Genomic DNA, 16,573 nt, shown 5'->3' with positions numbered 1-16,573 from the left:
TATTAAGTATTTTTAAGATATTAAATATATTCGTGTAGTGATAATGAAGTTTAAGAATATAAACTTAAAACTATATACAAACTAGCCAATCTCGGTAGGTTGACGAATATTTGCTTAATTACTTAATGTTTTTTTATAAAATATAAACAAATGTATTTAAAAGAATACTATATACAATTGTAATACATAAATCCAAGAAATAACGAGATAAAAAAAATAGATCCTTACCTTGAGAAAAAAGAAGTGTAAGGTCGTGTCTTAAATTCTCAACCTTATTCTACTGATTATTTTATATTACATTATAAAATTTAAGAAGGAATGATATTACATTTAATGAAAATGTCTACATAAAGTGTTGCGTTCTACAGCTATCTAAAATAAAGTATTTTCAATTAGATGACTGAACAAGATGTGAGATGAGATAAGGGTAACGAACGAGGCTATTAAATCAGGGCAGTGATCTAATAGGACAAAAAGACCTCAAGTTATTTTGGAGGTACACTGGACTCCTCCATAAAAAGTATCCTAATTCGGATTCAAGAACCCAACGGTATAGTATTACGGAAAAATTTATTCGGCCAAACCCGAACACATCAAACTAAAAAGAAATATATTAATCCAATTTTTTTAAAAAAAATATACTAAAATATTAATTCTAAACTAAAGATACATATTTAAAGGTTAAGTTAAATAAATAAAAATAATTTCGATTTTAGGTTTAATAATTAAAAAAAAATGAGTATACATATTCTAACAAAACTATTTCTTTTTATTTTTCTAATCATAATCATTCTTGTTAAAGATAATAAACCAAATTCTATATAATTTGGTCTAGACCCGTTTAAACATCAGATAAAACAGGTATTTTTATCTACTTTAATTTAAATTACTATTTTCAAATATAATCCGATCTATTTTATGGGTTGGTTATTCAAATCGGTCCTGAGTCCGATTTATTTTACCAACTTTTCTCCTCACTTGTAAAATTAGATAAGGTGAAATTGATAATAAATAATCATAGAATCTAAAAAAATAGCACTTTTGGAACGTACAAAGCAGGAGCTGACTCAATGCTTATCCACTACTTGCAGGACTAAAAAATGATACACTAAGACAATGACACGTTTCCACCAATAGAATGGGAAGGGAAGGGAATGTTAGCTTTTCTTTCGGGAGGCCCTCGTAAACATGTCTTTGATGTTGTGTGATTCTGTCTCCAATTTTACCTTCTTCGCTGGTCTACCTTTCTTTGCAGTTGTAGCCTTCTTATCTTCACTCCGTTGTTCCTGATAATCAATGCTATACAAATTAGTTCAAAATGAATAACAAATCCAAACACTTATTATTCCTCCCTCCAAGCAAATACCTGTAATTCGTTACATAAACCTGGGTTACTTCCTTCAGCATTTACTTGTACTTTTCCAGTAACCTCAAGTATATTTATCCTGCAAAATAAATCTTCTTAAGGAATATCCCTCTATGGTTTCTCTTACAGTTTATCACCACAAGGAATATTCAGGAAAAATCTTTAAAATAAGACATTATAAAAGGCTATACTTAAGATGGTTACACAAAAGCTCCAACCAAGGCTTTTCCTTCAAATACTCTCCTAATATAGAGACTGCATCAATCACTGCATCGGTAACACAAGTGCGTCAATGCACAGCAAAAACAGTGAAACAAAAAGGCCAGATATGCATGTTTAAAGTATTAAGAACAGCATCCAGATTACTGTTTATTATCAAGGGATAGTATTGGTGGTCCAATTATTTAAATACACGATTACAATGAAGCATCAACATAGACGTGTATTTTGCTCATGCCACAATACAGAATGAGGGAACTGTATTCTTGATTGGTAATCCCTCAAATAAGAGGGGGGAACAGTGACCATTAGCATATTTTCACATAGCAAGGAAGAAGATAGATAGCCTGTTAACAAAAAGGATAGATTCAACTATCCTATTTCTATCTCCCAGGTTTAACAAACAGCACAACATGCAATTATTCATTTCAAGGCATTATAGAGTATAGTATCTCTTTCCTCAAATATTTTAGCCTTTACATAAAATAAAAATGTTAGTTCTACAAGATGTCATTGTATCCCTCATCACTGTCTCCCATGCATACAGACACAATACAGTAAAAGGCATGATAAATCTCTAAAGTATTACCATATTAAAATATCTTCCTTTTCCATATACAAAGTATTTATATCTTTTTCCAAAAGATAAAAACACTTGACTAAGTATTTAACCTCAGCAGAATAAAATTCTCCAAAAGCCAACAGAAGACAGAATGATAATAAACACTTTACATGTGTCTTTCTCTGACTGAACGGCATAGTTTTTGTCCAAATTGGGTAGTGTCTGTTTTAGCTGACAAACCTAAAATAAGACAAACCAAGTTAACAAACTTCCGACAGCTAAAAGGTTTTCAAGCATTTAAATCAAAGATGGCGCCAAACATCAGCCAAAGATAAATAGAAGTTTGAAAGCAAACTACAAGCAATTTAATTATCTCCTATATTGCTTTATAGGTGGATGCATGTATCAACAATCAAATATGAAATCGACGAGACATGTTTCAGTGTTGGTTACATTTTCGCAAAAACACATCATGAAGTTCAGGCATCCATAGGCCAAATATCATATAAACCAAATGACAGTCAAGGAAATATAGACAAACCTTATAGCACAACCAACGTAGAACCTTTGAGTCATCAAGTCTGAAGAATTTTGAGGATCCAACTTCTGCATATGCATGACGTTAGAAAACCATGAGAATTAGAAACAAGAAAATGATTAACAATTTTGTCAATATATTTTTATATCATCAACATTATAAACGACATAAAGTCAACAACAAACTTCTCAATTTCTTTCCCCAATATCCGCGCAATAAATAACTTTAAATCATAAGAAAACATGGCAAACTTTCAAACTCAAGTTGTAAATAGAAAGAGTACACGAATATAGCCACCTTTGACTTCAGAAACAAGTCGCATGCAATTCTCCACAACAGACATTAACTGCATATATCCTGGATAGCCATCAATAAATAATATCTCATCCAATTGCCTGAACCTCCCAAGATCATCCCCTTTCTGCGTGCATTTCAAGGAAACCAGTGACATTCAGAGATGTAATTTTTTGGGGTGAAAATACAGTCTAGACCTAATTAATCCATTCACAAACATGCGGACCTCACAAACAAGGGATATCATGAATTTTTGTGCGTAGAGGTTTCTTTGAGGATATAAACCAATAGTTATTAGTTTGGGTGGGTTCTAAGCATAAGGTGTCATATGAGCAATTAAAACTTTTGTTCTGTTTAATAGTTGATCAAGGATAAGCAAATGGAAAATACTTCAGAAATAAGAAATGTCTTCGAATTCCCATGGTTCAAAAGAAATATAAAACTCATTACCTTCATTCTGGCTTCCTCAAATATAGGCAACATGATGAAAACAGGATCAATTGGTGTGGATAAATACAACCGACCATCTGTTGGGGCACAAAAACAATAACGATTAAAATTTCTGTTTAAAGTGCTGCTTAGTTTCTCCAAGAGTGAAAGACCTGGAGATTAGAGACTACTGACATGACAAGAGGAAACACAATGCTTTCAATACGACAAAGAACAAGAGATTTTTCGATTTTTTTGTGTTGATTAGGAGTACAAGAACATGGCATTGGCAGAGCAGGAAGAACAAAAGTAAAAGATTTCTAGATAAGAGATCAATGAGAGAAAGTAAGGTACCTAATGCAATACAAGCATGAATAACAATGCAAAATGCATAATTCACACGTAAGCTAATCAAACATCTCTACCTTCAGTTATATAATCTCCCAAAAACCAAGATCCATACAAGTTCTTAAACCAGTGAAGTTCTTGAAGCATTCCATTTGCAAACAGATACTGCGTTGCATTTCCTATCAGAGAAGCGAAAAATATGTAAAAACTGAAAGAGAACGCACGTTCAGAAAGCCTTAATAAACTCTAATTCCTTGAGAAAGATTTATAGAAAAATGGTGCGTGATGTGATGTGATTGACAGGACTAACAAATTGTAATCAATTGAGGTAGAAAAATCACAATAAACAATATTTATATAAATAAGTAACAAAACACTACGAGAAGTACATAATATAATGGATATTCTTCAAATTACCAGATTTGGGATGGCGGAGCATTATCATCTGTCCCGAACCATTTCCATCGGTGCCAGGATCTTCACTCGCATAATAAATAATTAAATAACACGCATTAAAACTGATAGTAAAGTAATGCAAAAAATATTTAAAAAAATCTCTAAACGGCGTATAACAATCACAATATGGTCTCATAATAGTAATATAAATCGAAATAAATTATCGGCAGCAATACATTACCAGTGCCATCGGAAACCAAAAACACACCAGCCTATTTGTATAAAAAATAATTTTGGTATTGCTTTCCTGTTCGTGTATTCTGTCTAAGAAGTGATTATAATTTTATAGATGGAAATAAATAAGAACAGAAAATAACAAAAAGAACCAGTGAGACGTAAATTTACCAGGCGCGACAAGAGCCCGTGGTTCCTGAACGCCATCGCACCAACTCATAGGTTTAGCAGAAGAGGATTCAAAAGCCCTAACACCACCAGTCACCGATCGTTCCCTTCGCCGGCAACCGTAACTGTAACCGAATGCAGTTAATCTCACACGTGAATTGCAGTGTAGAAAGAGCAACAACACACTAAAGAGTAAAAGTAGGACACTTACATCTTAGAGTAAAGAGACTTTACAGGGAAGATAACGAGGGAGAAGTTAGAGTGGCGATGAATCGCAAAATTAAGTGCGCGCGGGAATGTGGAGTTCACACATACTCGCGCCATTACCCTTCTGCTTTTTTTCCTTCTCAGACACGGGCCCTCTATACCAATCGGATCCAAGCCCAAAGGGCTTATTATTGCTTCAATGAGTCCAATTTTTTATAGGTCTTTTCTCATGAGTGTAGAACATAAAATTCTTATTTTGATTATTCTAAATTAATGTTAAAAACTACTATCAACAAAATTATATATATTCTTTATGTATCTAATAAAATGGTTGATATATTTAATAAAGTGGTACTAACCATTTAAAAAAAATAGTATGAATGTTATTTTAAAAATGATGGATATAGTTTCTTTAAAATCAAATCATTTATTTTTTACAAAAGATATATATATTAAAAATTTGATTTTTATAATCTTATTTTAATTATTAAAAACTTAAAAAACAAACACTTGTCTTAAACTATAGAAAGTGTGATGTTAAAAGCAACCACAGCAAGCAATAATGCAGCCTGAGAATAGGTTAATTTATCAAAAAGTTAATTTTTTTTATATTATGGATGGGTATGTTTTTTAAAAAGTACGGATAGGTTAAGTACTGATTAGTGTGTCGATAATATTATTAGAGATTTCAATTTTAAAAATTTTAAAGTACTATTTAGTATTGAAAAATTATACTATAATAATTAAATTTTGATAATTTTTTATAATCTGAATTATCATTTTTGAATTGACTTTCCATTTTCATTTTTCTTATTTTTGATATTTTAAATTTAGTTAAAATATATCGTTTTAAGTTATGAGAAAAAATTGTTAAAATTTAATTGTTACAGTATCATTATTTTTAGTATCAGTGACTTCAACAGAAGAGAGTCTTCGAAGATATTGACGACTTCAAAATAAAATCTTGATCAAACATGACTTAACCTTTATCCATAATTTAAAAAAAAAATCCAGATCAATAATATAAAAAAAAAAAAAAACCTTTTGTAAATTAACGCGGAAAATAATTAGAACACATGTCAATGCGGCCTGATAAAAAGAATGGATTGAAGTTTATTATCATCTTATTCAATAATTATTTTTCCCCTTTCAACTTTGAAAGTTTTACGGAGCTAACACAGTTCATCTCAACACCAACAACTTATTACGTAATCCAAGGCTAAAAATTGTATTATACAAAATAAATGAACAGTTTGAAAGCCAGATACGAAGAACACTGGTGAAGAACGAAGACGAGGAACATCCATTGATCATGAAATAGAGTGCGAGAGAGAGAAGTCATCGAGACTGGTAGAAAGTGAGTAGAGATTATCCCCTTCACTTCCACCTTCACCACCATCATCACTCTCCTTCAACTCCTCAATCTTTGCCACAGCCTCCTTCCAACCCCACCTACTCTCCAAGCTCCATTCGCAGCACCCCATTCCAATCCTTAACAGCTTCACCATCTCACCCTCTCCGTTCCCTCTCCCAGGAATCCCCTTATCAAGCACCTCCCCGCTCCACCCTTCGCTCACTATGGAGTTCACCCACGCCGCCAAATCCTCACTCGCTCCCTTCCCATGCCTCAGATAACTCGCAGGGAACTTCCCCGTCAGAAGCTCCAGTATCAGAATCCCCAGACACCACACGTCGCTCTTCTCGCTCGGCTTCTCAAACTGGCTCGCCTCTGGAGACTTGTAACCCACCATGAACTGCTGAGCATGGCTCTTCTCCACCACCGCCACAAGTCCGTACTCCGCCAAACGAGCCTCGAAGGAACCGTCCAGTACAACGTTCGACGATTTCAGATGACCGTGCGGTAAAGCTTGGTTGGGGAACTCCCTGTACAGATATGCCAATCCCCTCGCCACTCCTTTTATGATCTTCAAACGAGTTCCCCAGTTCAACTCAACACCACTCCTTCCTACAAATCAATTACAGACAACATTGCCCAAATGGGTATGGAAAATTTTAAGAAACTGAATCTAAAGTTCAGATTTTTAAGAGTAAAATAACGATAACAGTAATGGGTCATACCGTGAAGATGACTGGCCAAGCTGCCATTTTCAGCAAAGTCATGAACCAAAAGCTTCTCTTCTTTTCCGTAGTAGAATGCAACGAGAGGGAGTAGATTCGGGTGTGACAATTTTCCGAGCCTGTTCATGTGGTCAAAAAACTCTTTCTTCCCCACGTCGTTCATGTTCTTGAATCTCTTCACCACCACCACCGGCCCGTTCAGAAGCATGGCCTTGTACGTGGATCCAAAACTGCCACTCCCCAGAACTTCAGCCGAGGCCCTTAGCAGGTCTTGCAGGTCAATTCCCTCCCTCTCGTTCCCAACGAAGTTCAACCCTCCGTCTTCACTTTTCTTGGATTCAGCTGTCACAACAATGGATTTGGACTCGCTAGAAAACGGAGTAACGTTCTGGGGTTGGGGTTGTGCATCTTTGACCAGCACGGGTTTCTTTCGACGGTAACGGATGATCACGAGTGCTAGTATTGAAGCCAGCACAATCACCCCCACCACTACAATAACTGTTAAAATAATGCGTTTTTTCTTGTTTTCTTTCCCTGTATTTGAATCTGGTGGTTGATCAGGTTTCGCGGGTGGGGTGGGGTTTCCAACGCAGGGGCTTAGAGGACTTCCACATAGACCTTGATTACCTGTTTCACTAGAAAAATTAGATCAAAAAATGAGCACTTGGACCTGACCATGAATTCATTATCATGGACTATTTGATTCAAGTTTGCATTCAAATGCTGAAGGAAGAGTTTTCTTCAGATAGTCGTTGCCATAATTAAATTTCCTTGATTAAGATAAGATTCCGACATTTAACACTGATGTCAACATGTCATCGAATGTTCCAAATAAGGGTAACATAAACGGCAACAAATAACGAAAAAGAACAAATGAAAACTAGGTAAGTGGAAACTATAGAGAGTATAGATGGTTGTCAACTTACCAGCAAATGAAGTTGGATCCTTGCTGCTTAAGCTTTCTGGTATTCGACCCTCTAACTTGTTGTAAGACAAATTAAACACTCTGAAATCACTCTGTTTAAATTCTGGTATGTTTCCTTCAAAACTATTTCCATGTATATCCACATCCAAAAGTTTAGGCAATTCGACCAAGGACGTGGGAATATGACCCGTGAAGTCATTTTCAGCCAAGAACACTCTCTTGAGACGTATCATGCCATCAAAAGCATCATCTGGGATTTCACCAGAGAACTTGTTATTGCTCAGAAACAAAGCCCTTAAACTCACAATCTTCTTGAATTCAGGCATTGGACCCTCAAAGTTGTTGTTGATGACACTAAAGCTGTTCAAATTAGACAACTGAAGCAGCGTGTCTACGTCAACAGTGCCACCGAGTCCCATGTGTTCTAATCTCAAGCCATGAAAACTCTGATTGAAACACAGTACACCAGTCCAGCTACACACACCAATAGATTGGTTCCCCCAGTTGCTTAAAGCATCAGCATTGGACAAGAATCTCTTGAAGTTTATCAGAACTTGAGCATTGTCAGCGAGTGAAGGCCAAAAGCAAGTGAAGAGGATGAGAAGACAGAAGCAGTGTAGCATATGCATATGCGCCATGAGAAGGTTTTGGTTGGTGAGTTTAGAAGCAGAAGAAAAAGGATAAAGAAGATGAAGGGAATTGAGAAATGTTAAGCATTTTGTGGGGTGACATTGACAAGGACAACATCGTTCCCACAAAGAATGAGCTGGTGAGGCCGGCCTATGTATAATGTAAGTGTTTGGACTTCATTTCCAAAGATACTTTTGTTCAATGGTTATTTATATGTTGGTTGTGGCCTCGTTAAAAGCTGTCATTTCTTGTTATTGGAGAAGATGATGCCATCTATCACATTGGTCGTCTCTGAAATGTGCATAACAACAATTTTACGTGTCTTCTTTTTGTCTGGTGTGTTTGTTATGATAGGAATTTGCTACACTTACATGCAAAGAGATTGAAATTACTCATCGTTTTGTTATTTTCTCTTTTGCTCTTTCTAATATTAATAATATTAATATTGTAATTATGATTATTGTTGTTAGCTTATGTATAAAAGAAGTGATTTGATCACAAATAAATTTAATAATAAAAGTTAAATTGTTGTCATAATCAATAAAAAAAATGATAGCAAAATAAGTTGACAGATAGAGAATGATCCGTTGAAGACTAGCATGACAACAACTAAATACTAATATACTAATATAAAATTAAACTCTATCATTTCATGATTTTCCCCTGACTTTTCCAATTACGCGTCCAAATAAGTAAGGTTAAGTTAGGCTTTATTTTATTTAAAAATAATTTTTTTTATGTCATTTATTACTACATATATTAATATTTTATTACGATTAAACTTAAATAAAGACTTGATTTTTCAAATTATGTTATATTATTAAATTAAACGTTCATTATTCCTGGCTTAACATATGTAACCTCAAGAATTCTCACAACAATTCCAATTATTTAAACCAATGGTTGAAATTGAAGATTATATCAGTTATGCAATTAAATAAAGTGACTTCATTGGATCAATGGGAAACTTTATTATGATATGTTTTAAAATTTAAATAGTGAAACTACACTATTTTAAACTTTATTTATTAATATATAGATATATTAATATTTTATTATAATTAATTTTAAACAAAGACTTGATTTGTCAAATTATGTTATATTATTAAATTAGACATTCATTATTCCTGGCTTAACATATGTAACGTCAAGAATTCTCACAACACAAGGCAAGTTTATACCTTTTCTTTTTTATTCCTTTGCCACATTAATCATATTTAGTTAGCAAAATGGTTTTCAACAACCATTTTTTTAATCAATTTACTATATAAATCAACTAAGTTTCTTTAAAACTCTAAACTAACAATTTTTTTGTCTTTTTCCTTTCCTAATTTTCTCTGTTACAATAAGTAAACAACACTCTCATAAACCCATTGCTCTGTTTTTTCTTTTTCACTTTTCTTTGCTCTGTTTCTGTGTCTCATACTACTCAAAACAAACCCAACAATGAAGCCCTCCACAGAATCAAACAACGCTATCATCATCGACATTGATTCCCCGAGCAGAAGCCAATCATTCGTGGAAAAACACGAACAACTCAACGTTCCGTTGCTCCTCCGACAACCATCTTATGCCACCCACGAACTGCGAAACCTACGCACAACCCTTCAATGTTGTGCTCTCGACCACTCTTCCTTCCTCAAAAAACTCATTTCCTATGTTGTCTTCATATTCCTCACCATCACTGTCCCTCTCTTCACTTCTCTCTTCGTTCACATCCCTGCTTCCCAACTCGACCCCTTTAGCTTCAACAAGCTCCTCCAACTACCACAATCAGCCCTCGCCATTTTCGCCTTCTTCACCCTCTCCCGTTTCTTCCCAAGGTACCAAACAAAAAATGTGGACACTTTAGTTTTAGTCATTCATTTTTTGAACATCTCATTGTAACGGAATCTTCAATTCAATGCATGCATGAGTTTGCAGTTATGGGCTCAGACAGCTTCTGTTCCTAGACGTGTTACAAGATGACTCCATCAATGTCCGACGTGGGTACACGCGCCACATTCAGAAAGCATTCAGATACTTAGCGTGCATGGTGTTACCTTCCTTCATCGTGGAACTTGTTCACAAAATCATCTTCTTTTCCAGGGTGGAAATTTCTGTCCCGGGTGGGACCCTCCTGAACTGGGTTGTGTTCGTTTTAGTGTTGCTTTCTTGGGTCTACAGAACGGGCTTGTTCTTGTTGGCATGTGTAATTTTCAGGCTTACCTGCGAGCTTCAGATACGGAGGTTCGAAGGACTTCACAAACTCTTTGAAGGGTGTGAATCTGATGCAAACACGATATTCAGAGAGCATGTCAGAATCAGGAGACAATTGTGGATAACAAGCCATAGATACAGGTTCTTTATAATAAGCTGCTTGGTCACAATCACGGTTAGTCAATTAACTTCTCTCTTGCTGGTTTTGGAATCCAAATCTGACACCACCTTCTTCAATTCCGGTGATCTTGTGGTAAATTTATTGCTTCACTTCATTATGTTTTTTTTTTGTTGTTCTATGTTCTTACTTGGCCAATGACAGTGCCTAAACATTAAAGTCTCAGGATAATTTACTGGTTTTTGGTGCAGATTTGTTCTGCTGTGCAGTTGTGTGGATTTGTGTTGTGTCTTACTGGTGCTGCGAGAATCACGCATAGGGCTCAAGGGATTGTGTCAATTGCAGCAAAGTGGCACATGGTGGTGACCAATGCATCTGAAACAATGCAGAGCAAAGGCCAAATGCAAGAGGTGTTACCCAGTCCTTCTGATTCTGATTCTGGTTCTGATTCATCGGAAATACATATATCAGAAACCCCACAACCTTGTTTTTTCCATACCAGACATGCTTTAGGTGAGGATTATTATATTTTTTTTGTCTTACAGATATTGTGTGTTGACTAGGAAACTACATTAATTTCTGTGCAAGAACTGAATTATGTGAAAGATGTGAAAGTTACATCATTATCAAACAATGCTGTTAATTTAAGTTTTATCTGCAATTGTTGCAGTGACGTATTTGCACCACAACTGTGGAGGGATAACAGTGTTTGGGTTTGTACTTGATCGAGGATTGCTTCATACTGTGTTTGCGTTTGAGTTCTCTATGGTGCTTTGGATTCTGAGTATGGTGGTTGTCTAGTGTTAGCCAAATAAAGTGCAAAAAACTGAGAGTGTAGTGTGTATAACTCTATATCATCATAGCTTGTGTTCTATTCTTCACCTTCGAGTGTAGAGTGTAGAATTAGAGTTCATTATTTTTGGAATGATATCAGAATCTTAGTGCACTCTCCATGATATTTTTTATTATTTTACATAATTCATGTATTTTTTTCCATAATTTTTTAATGTCTAATTTTATATAAAATTGATTGTGATAATTTCATACTTTTAAACAATCTCCTCTTTATTTTTTAATTTATTTAAATTTGAATCATGCATTCCTTTGACTAGAATAGTGACAGAAAAATATTAAAGAGATGGCGAGTATAATATGTAAAACAAAACTTACTTGATTTATAGGAATTTCTTATTTAAGTTAAAGTTTTTATATATTTATCAAACTTTGATCTTGATTGTGTGCATTGCTGAGATGAAATTTCAATTTTATTGAAAAGTAATATTAAAGTATCTTCATTAGATTTATTATGGATTAGAAACTAATTAGCATTATATTATCCTATGTTTAAACATGTCAAATTATTGTTATCATGTTCATAAGATTAAGGTTTGAGTTTTTTTTAGACAATTTATATAAAAGATTCAAAAATTATTTCTTAAACTCTAAAAAATTGAAAAAAGAAAACAGTATATGAATCTTGTACGATTCTTGCTTTAAAGTAAAAGTGATGAAAACAAAAGTTCAGTAATAATAATATGATACAATTCATATAAAGTAAAATAAGAATCTATAATAGAATTCTTGCATAAGAGGTTAGATCACGTGTCTGCGGAAAAAATTATCTCATTTCTTGAAAAAACTCAATAAAATACTATTTATAACAAATAAAATTAAAGTATGTCTTTCTTTGGTAGCTATAACGATCTATTACAGTTTAAAAAATATATAATATTTCTTTTTGTTTTTATCGTAAAACGCATTTTAAAATGAATTATTAGTCTTTATATATATATATATATATATATATATATATAGAGAGAGAGAGAGAGAGATTTAGATCTTTTTAATTCGTCTCAGTTATATATGATAGATTATAGTATCTGTATTAATGTGAAAATACTATCTTAAGAGTTATTGGTAATGAGACTTAATTTCCTACAAAAACATTTTTTTAATAGATTCAATTAAATTATTTTTGTATTGATCTAATTGTACTAAAAGTGTATTACATTAATAATAAGAAAAAACTATAAATAATTATTTACTTATCTTAGAATAAATTACTTTGTCATCAAATATCACCATATCATATATAGTGATATAGTCCGATATACATTATAAGTTGAAAATAATAAATTACACCAATAATTGAATGAATATATTAATAAAAACTATTATTTCAAATATTTTGTCATTAGTTAAACCAATAATGAAGGAATTTCAATAACAATTATCAATATTCCTCTAATTAAGTATCTTTTCATTTTGTACTCTCGTTTAAATCGTGCTTTCCACGTTCAAGTTCATGAATTTTTTTTATATAAACTTTAAGAATGAATCTTGCACTAAAAGTTTCCGCAAATCATAAATCTTATCACAAATAATCAAGAATAAATTATTAGAAATTTAAATCTAACTAAAAAAATCATTTGTGATCAATTGAAACTAATTAGTTCAAATAAATATCAATTATTGTTGGTTGAATTGAGGGATGAATATACTTGAATCAACTATACATGATTACAAAATCAGAATTGAATCAAATTTCATCTTACATTAAGTTGGAAAAATTTAATCAAAATGCGTTATCAGGGAAAGAAAATGTGGTGGAATCTTTATCAACCATTCTCATAGAAAATCTTCGATCAATGGAGAGAAGGAAATAAAGTATATATTTTTGAGTGATTCTACACAAAGATTCCAACTTTTGTTGTTACCTGTAAATATTATTATTATTCACCTAATAAGTATGTTTGCCAACCACCACGAGTACTCCTTCTCTTACCGTCGTTCATCTGAACGGGACACACTAACTTGGAACCTTTATCAGGAAGACTTTTGATACAGGGACTTGCACTTGTCTGAGTCAGTTTTAATCATCGGCTCTGATATCAATTGTTAGGTCTACAAAGGGGGTTTCATTATGTGTTAATAGGGAAAGAAAATGTGGTGGAATCTTTATCAACCATTATCATCGTAAATCTTCATTCAATGGAGAGAAGGAAATAAAGTATATATTTTGGAGTGATTTTATACAAAGATCCGAACTTTTGTTGTTACCCATAAATATTGTCACTACTCACCTAATAAGTATGTTTGCCAACCATCACAAGTACCCCTTCTCGTACCGTCGTTCATCTTAACAGGTTAACAAGACACGCTTACTTGGAACCCTTGTCAGGAAGACTTTTGATACAGGGACTTACACTCGTCTGAGTTAGTTTTAATCATCGACTCTGATACCAATTGTTAGGTTTACAAAGGGGGTTTCATTATCCAACCACATAAGGCATTGACACTACTCTTAACCCAAAACCATAAGACAATGGATTTATGGTCTTTATAGTGCTCTATTTTCTCATTTGTAACCAATGTGGAACCTAGACTCACACTTTGATTCTTAAACAAAGAAACAACAAAATTAATAGATTGAAAAAACAAAGTCGTGTTAAATTCTACACAACCATAATTCAAACACATCCTTGGTTTCTCTTCCACTACTCGATGGGAATGAGACTAGGGATGACAACAGGTCGGGTCAGATATGAATATTGTTTATCCATAATTTGATCGGCAACAAAAAAATTCACTCGCTACCCTTCCATTACTTGTGCGGGTACCCATTTCAAGGATATTTTAAACCCCTAGGTACCCGTGGATACCCACAAATATTTTAAAAATATTTAAAATCAAATTTAAATAAAATTACAAAAAAGTGTAAAATTAAATATAAATTTAATTTAATCTAATATAATATAATTTTAATTTTAATTAAATTTAACTTAATGAAATATAATTTTAATTTTAATTCTTTACGGATGAAAGGACATCAATTCAAATCCTGGATTTTCGAATTGAGAGAGATATTGAGAGAAATCAAGAATTCTCGCTATTTCTTAGATTCATGGCTGAATGGTTAAAGCGCCCAACTCATAATTGGCGAATTCGTAGGTTCAATTCCTACTGGATGCACGCCAATGGGACCCTCCCTCCAAAAAGTCTATCGGATTTTTGTTCAAGAATGAAATCTTATTGGAACTGTCCAACTCACCCTTTGGAACCATATCACATCCTCGCTAGGATGAAATAGGATGAATTGAGACGGTATTTTGTAAGTACATAATTATCTTGAATAAATTCACTATTTCTTTCTTTTTCGATCGCCTGGAAAAAGCAAGATGTTTCTTTTGTTCTTTTTTCAACAATTTCTGACCGTGGGTATGGTTGGTACAAATAGTATGATATCCGCAACCAATCTTTTTATAAACTGGTATTAAAATACTCATTACCCGTTACCCACGGATACCAACTATTCGTCATGAATTTTATATGTGGATACCTATAAACACAAATATTTTTGATATCCCTAAATGAGACTATACTTTATTATATATATATATATATATATATATATATATATATATATATATATATATATATATAATTTACAAATTGTTTAAATTGACCATTATTGATTAATTATTTTCTATTACTAAACTTGTCTTAAAAACCCTTTTGTAATGATACTAAGAATTACACGTCATAATAAATAATTATTGATATATTCAATATTTCTCGTAATAATATTAAATTGTTTATGAGTTAACATTTTAATATTTTTAAAACTTAAATATATTCATTTTCTACTCGTATTATCATTACAAAATTCAACGGATAATATATGTATTTAATGCATAAAATTCATTTGTAAAACAAGTGTAGGTAAATTTATATACACAAGATAGTTGTAGGTAATATTACATAAGGGGCGGATCTTAATCGATAATGTTAGGGGAGTTGAAATAATATACTCAAATTTTGAAATTTATATATTTAATTATTGTCACTAACACAGTAAAAATGAATAAATAATTTAGTGCAACCGTGTATTTACAAAAGAAATCGCACATATAAAAAGAATTGTCTTTCGTTCTTCTGATTTTTGAACTCATCAATAATTGAATCAAAAATAAAATTTTTAATTGTTTATTTTTTAATGTAAATATAAACATGTGTCAAAGAATTAATATCATACACGTTCATCTAATTGGACAATATGATAATTTGTATCATGATTCATGATACATAAACATAAGATATTGAATTTGTATTATTTTTATCTTCACCAATAACTTTTTTATCACTATTAAAAAATAAATATATTGTTTTATTCTTCATTAATGTACCTTTTTTTAAGTTTAAGATTATAAAATAATTTATCATTATTTAATTAAAAAAATTAAGAGTTACTAAAAGAAAAAATTGGCGATAATCAAGTCCCAATTAAAAGATGGTTATGAAAAAACACATAATACATTATTTTTTCTCCTATTATCATAAAAAAATGAAAATAAGACTCATGTGATAAAAAATTATGTTAACTATTAAACAAATCAGCAATGAAAGCAAAAAGTATAAGTTTGTATTTAACTTTTTTTTTTTAATAAAAGAAAAACATGTGAGAGCGTGAGATTAATATAATGTGTGGAAAACTTTAAAATACAATGAAAAAAAATCATAATAAATATTTGTAGTCTTTGTTACATTTGATTTTATGTTTTATTATTTAATAATATTAAATGTTATGTCTTATAAAATAAATAGAAAGATACATAATTTAACTTCTATCAATTTCTAATTATGTTACAAATAATTTAAAAAATTAAAAAATTTGAAAATAATATATATAAAAATTTTAATATTAAAAAAATTAAAAATTATGGGGAGGTCATGTCCAACCCTGCTCCAACGATACTCCACCACTTATTACATAATTATCCGAATAATGGAATACGGAGAAAAATAAAAATAAATTGTGTACAAATTATTTGGATCGTATAGAGAATAATCCATATGTATGT

General features: G+C 32.2%; 3 protein-coding genes across 3 annotated transcripts; 1 reads left to right on the top strand and 2 right to left on the bottom strand.

Annotated features, from left to right (window-relative positions):
* Positions 1-991: 991 nt before the first annotated feature.
* LOC114164285 (ribonuclease H2 subunit B) lies at positions 992-4,921 on the bottom strand. The gene is made up of 11 exons (XM_028048891.1): positions 4,766-4,921; positions 4,558-4,679; positions 4,174-4,233; positions 3,834-3,935; positions 3,430-3,506; positions 2,983-3,106; positions 2,689-2,753; positions 2,318-2,387; positions 1,558-1,633; positions 1,367-1,445; positions 992-1,286 (listed from the first exon to the last, which is right to left on the bottom strand). Exons 1-11 carry the CDS (start codon positions 4,876-4,878, stop codon positions 1,158-1,160), a joined length of 1,017 nt encoding a protein of 338 aa, XP_027904692.1. The 5' UTR covers positions 4,879-4,921; the 3' UTR covers positions 992-1,157.
* Positions 4,922-5,910: 989 nt separating this feature from the next.
* LOC114164701 (pollen receptor-like kinase 4) lies at positions 5,911-8,549 on the bottom strand. The gene is made up of 3 exons (XM_028049445.1): positions 7,767-8,549; positions 6,841-7,467; positions 5,911-6,727 (listed from the first exon to the last, which is right to left on the bottom strand). The coding sequence occupies exons 1-3, from the start codon at positions 8,401-8,403 to the stop codon at positions 6,072-6,074; spliced, it is 1,920 nt and encodes a 639-aa protein (XP_027905246.1). The 5' UTR covers positions 8,404-8,549; the 3' UTR covers positions 5,911-6,071.
* Positions 8,550-9,752: 1,203 nt separating this feature from the next.
* On the top strand, positions 9,753-11,658 carry LOC114164573. Its single transcript, XM_028049292.1, has 4 exons — positions 9,753-10,218; positions 10,319-10,847; positions 10,964-11,225; positions 11,383-11,658. Exons 1-4 carry the CDS (start codon positions 9,842-9,844, stop codon positions 11,511-11,513), a joined length of 1,299 nt encoding a protein of 432 aa, XP_027905093.1. The 5' UTR covers positions 9,753-9,841; the 3' UTR covers positions 11,514-11,658.
* The last annotated feature ends 4,915 nt before the right edge of the window (positions 11,659-16,573 follow it).

Source organism: Vigna unguiculata, chromosome 9 (genome assembly GCF_004118075.2).
Source record: "Vigna unguiculata cultivar IT97K-499-35 chromosome 9, ASM411807v1, whole genome shotgun sequence".
Taxonomy (NCBI): Eukaryota; Viridiplantae; Streptophyta; class Magnoliopsida; order Fabales; family Fabaceae; genus Vigna; species Vigna unguiculata.
This window is presented reverse-complemented; position numbering and strand designations above follow the sequence as displayed.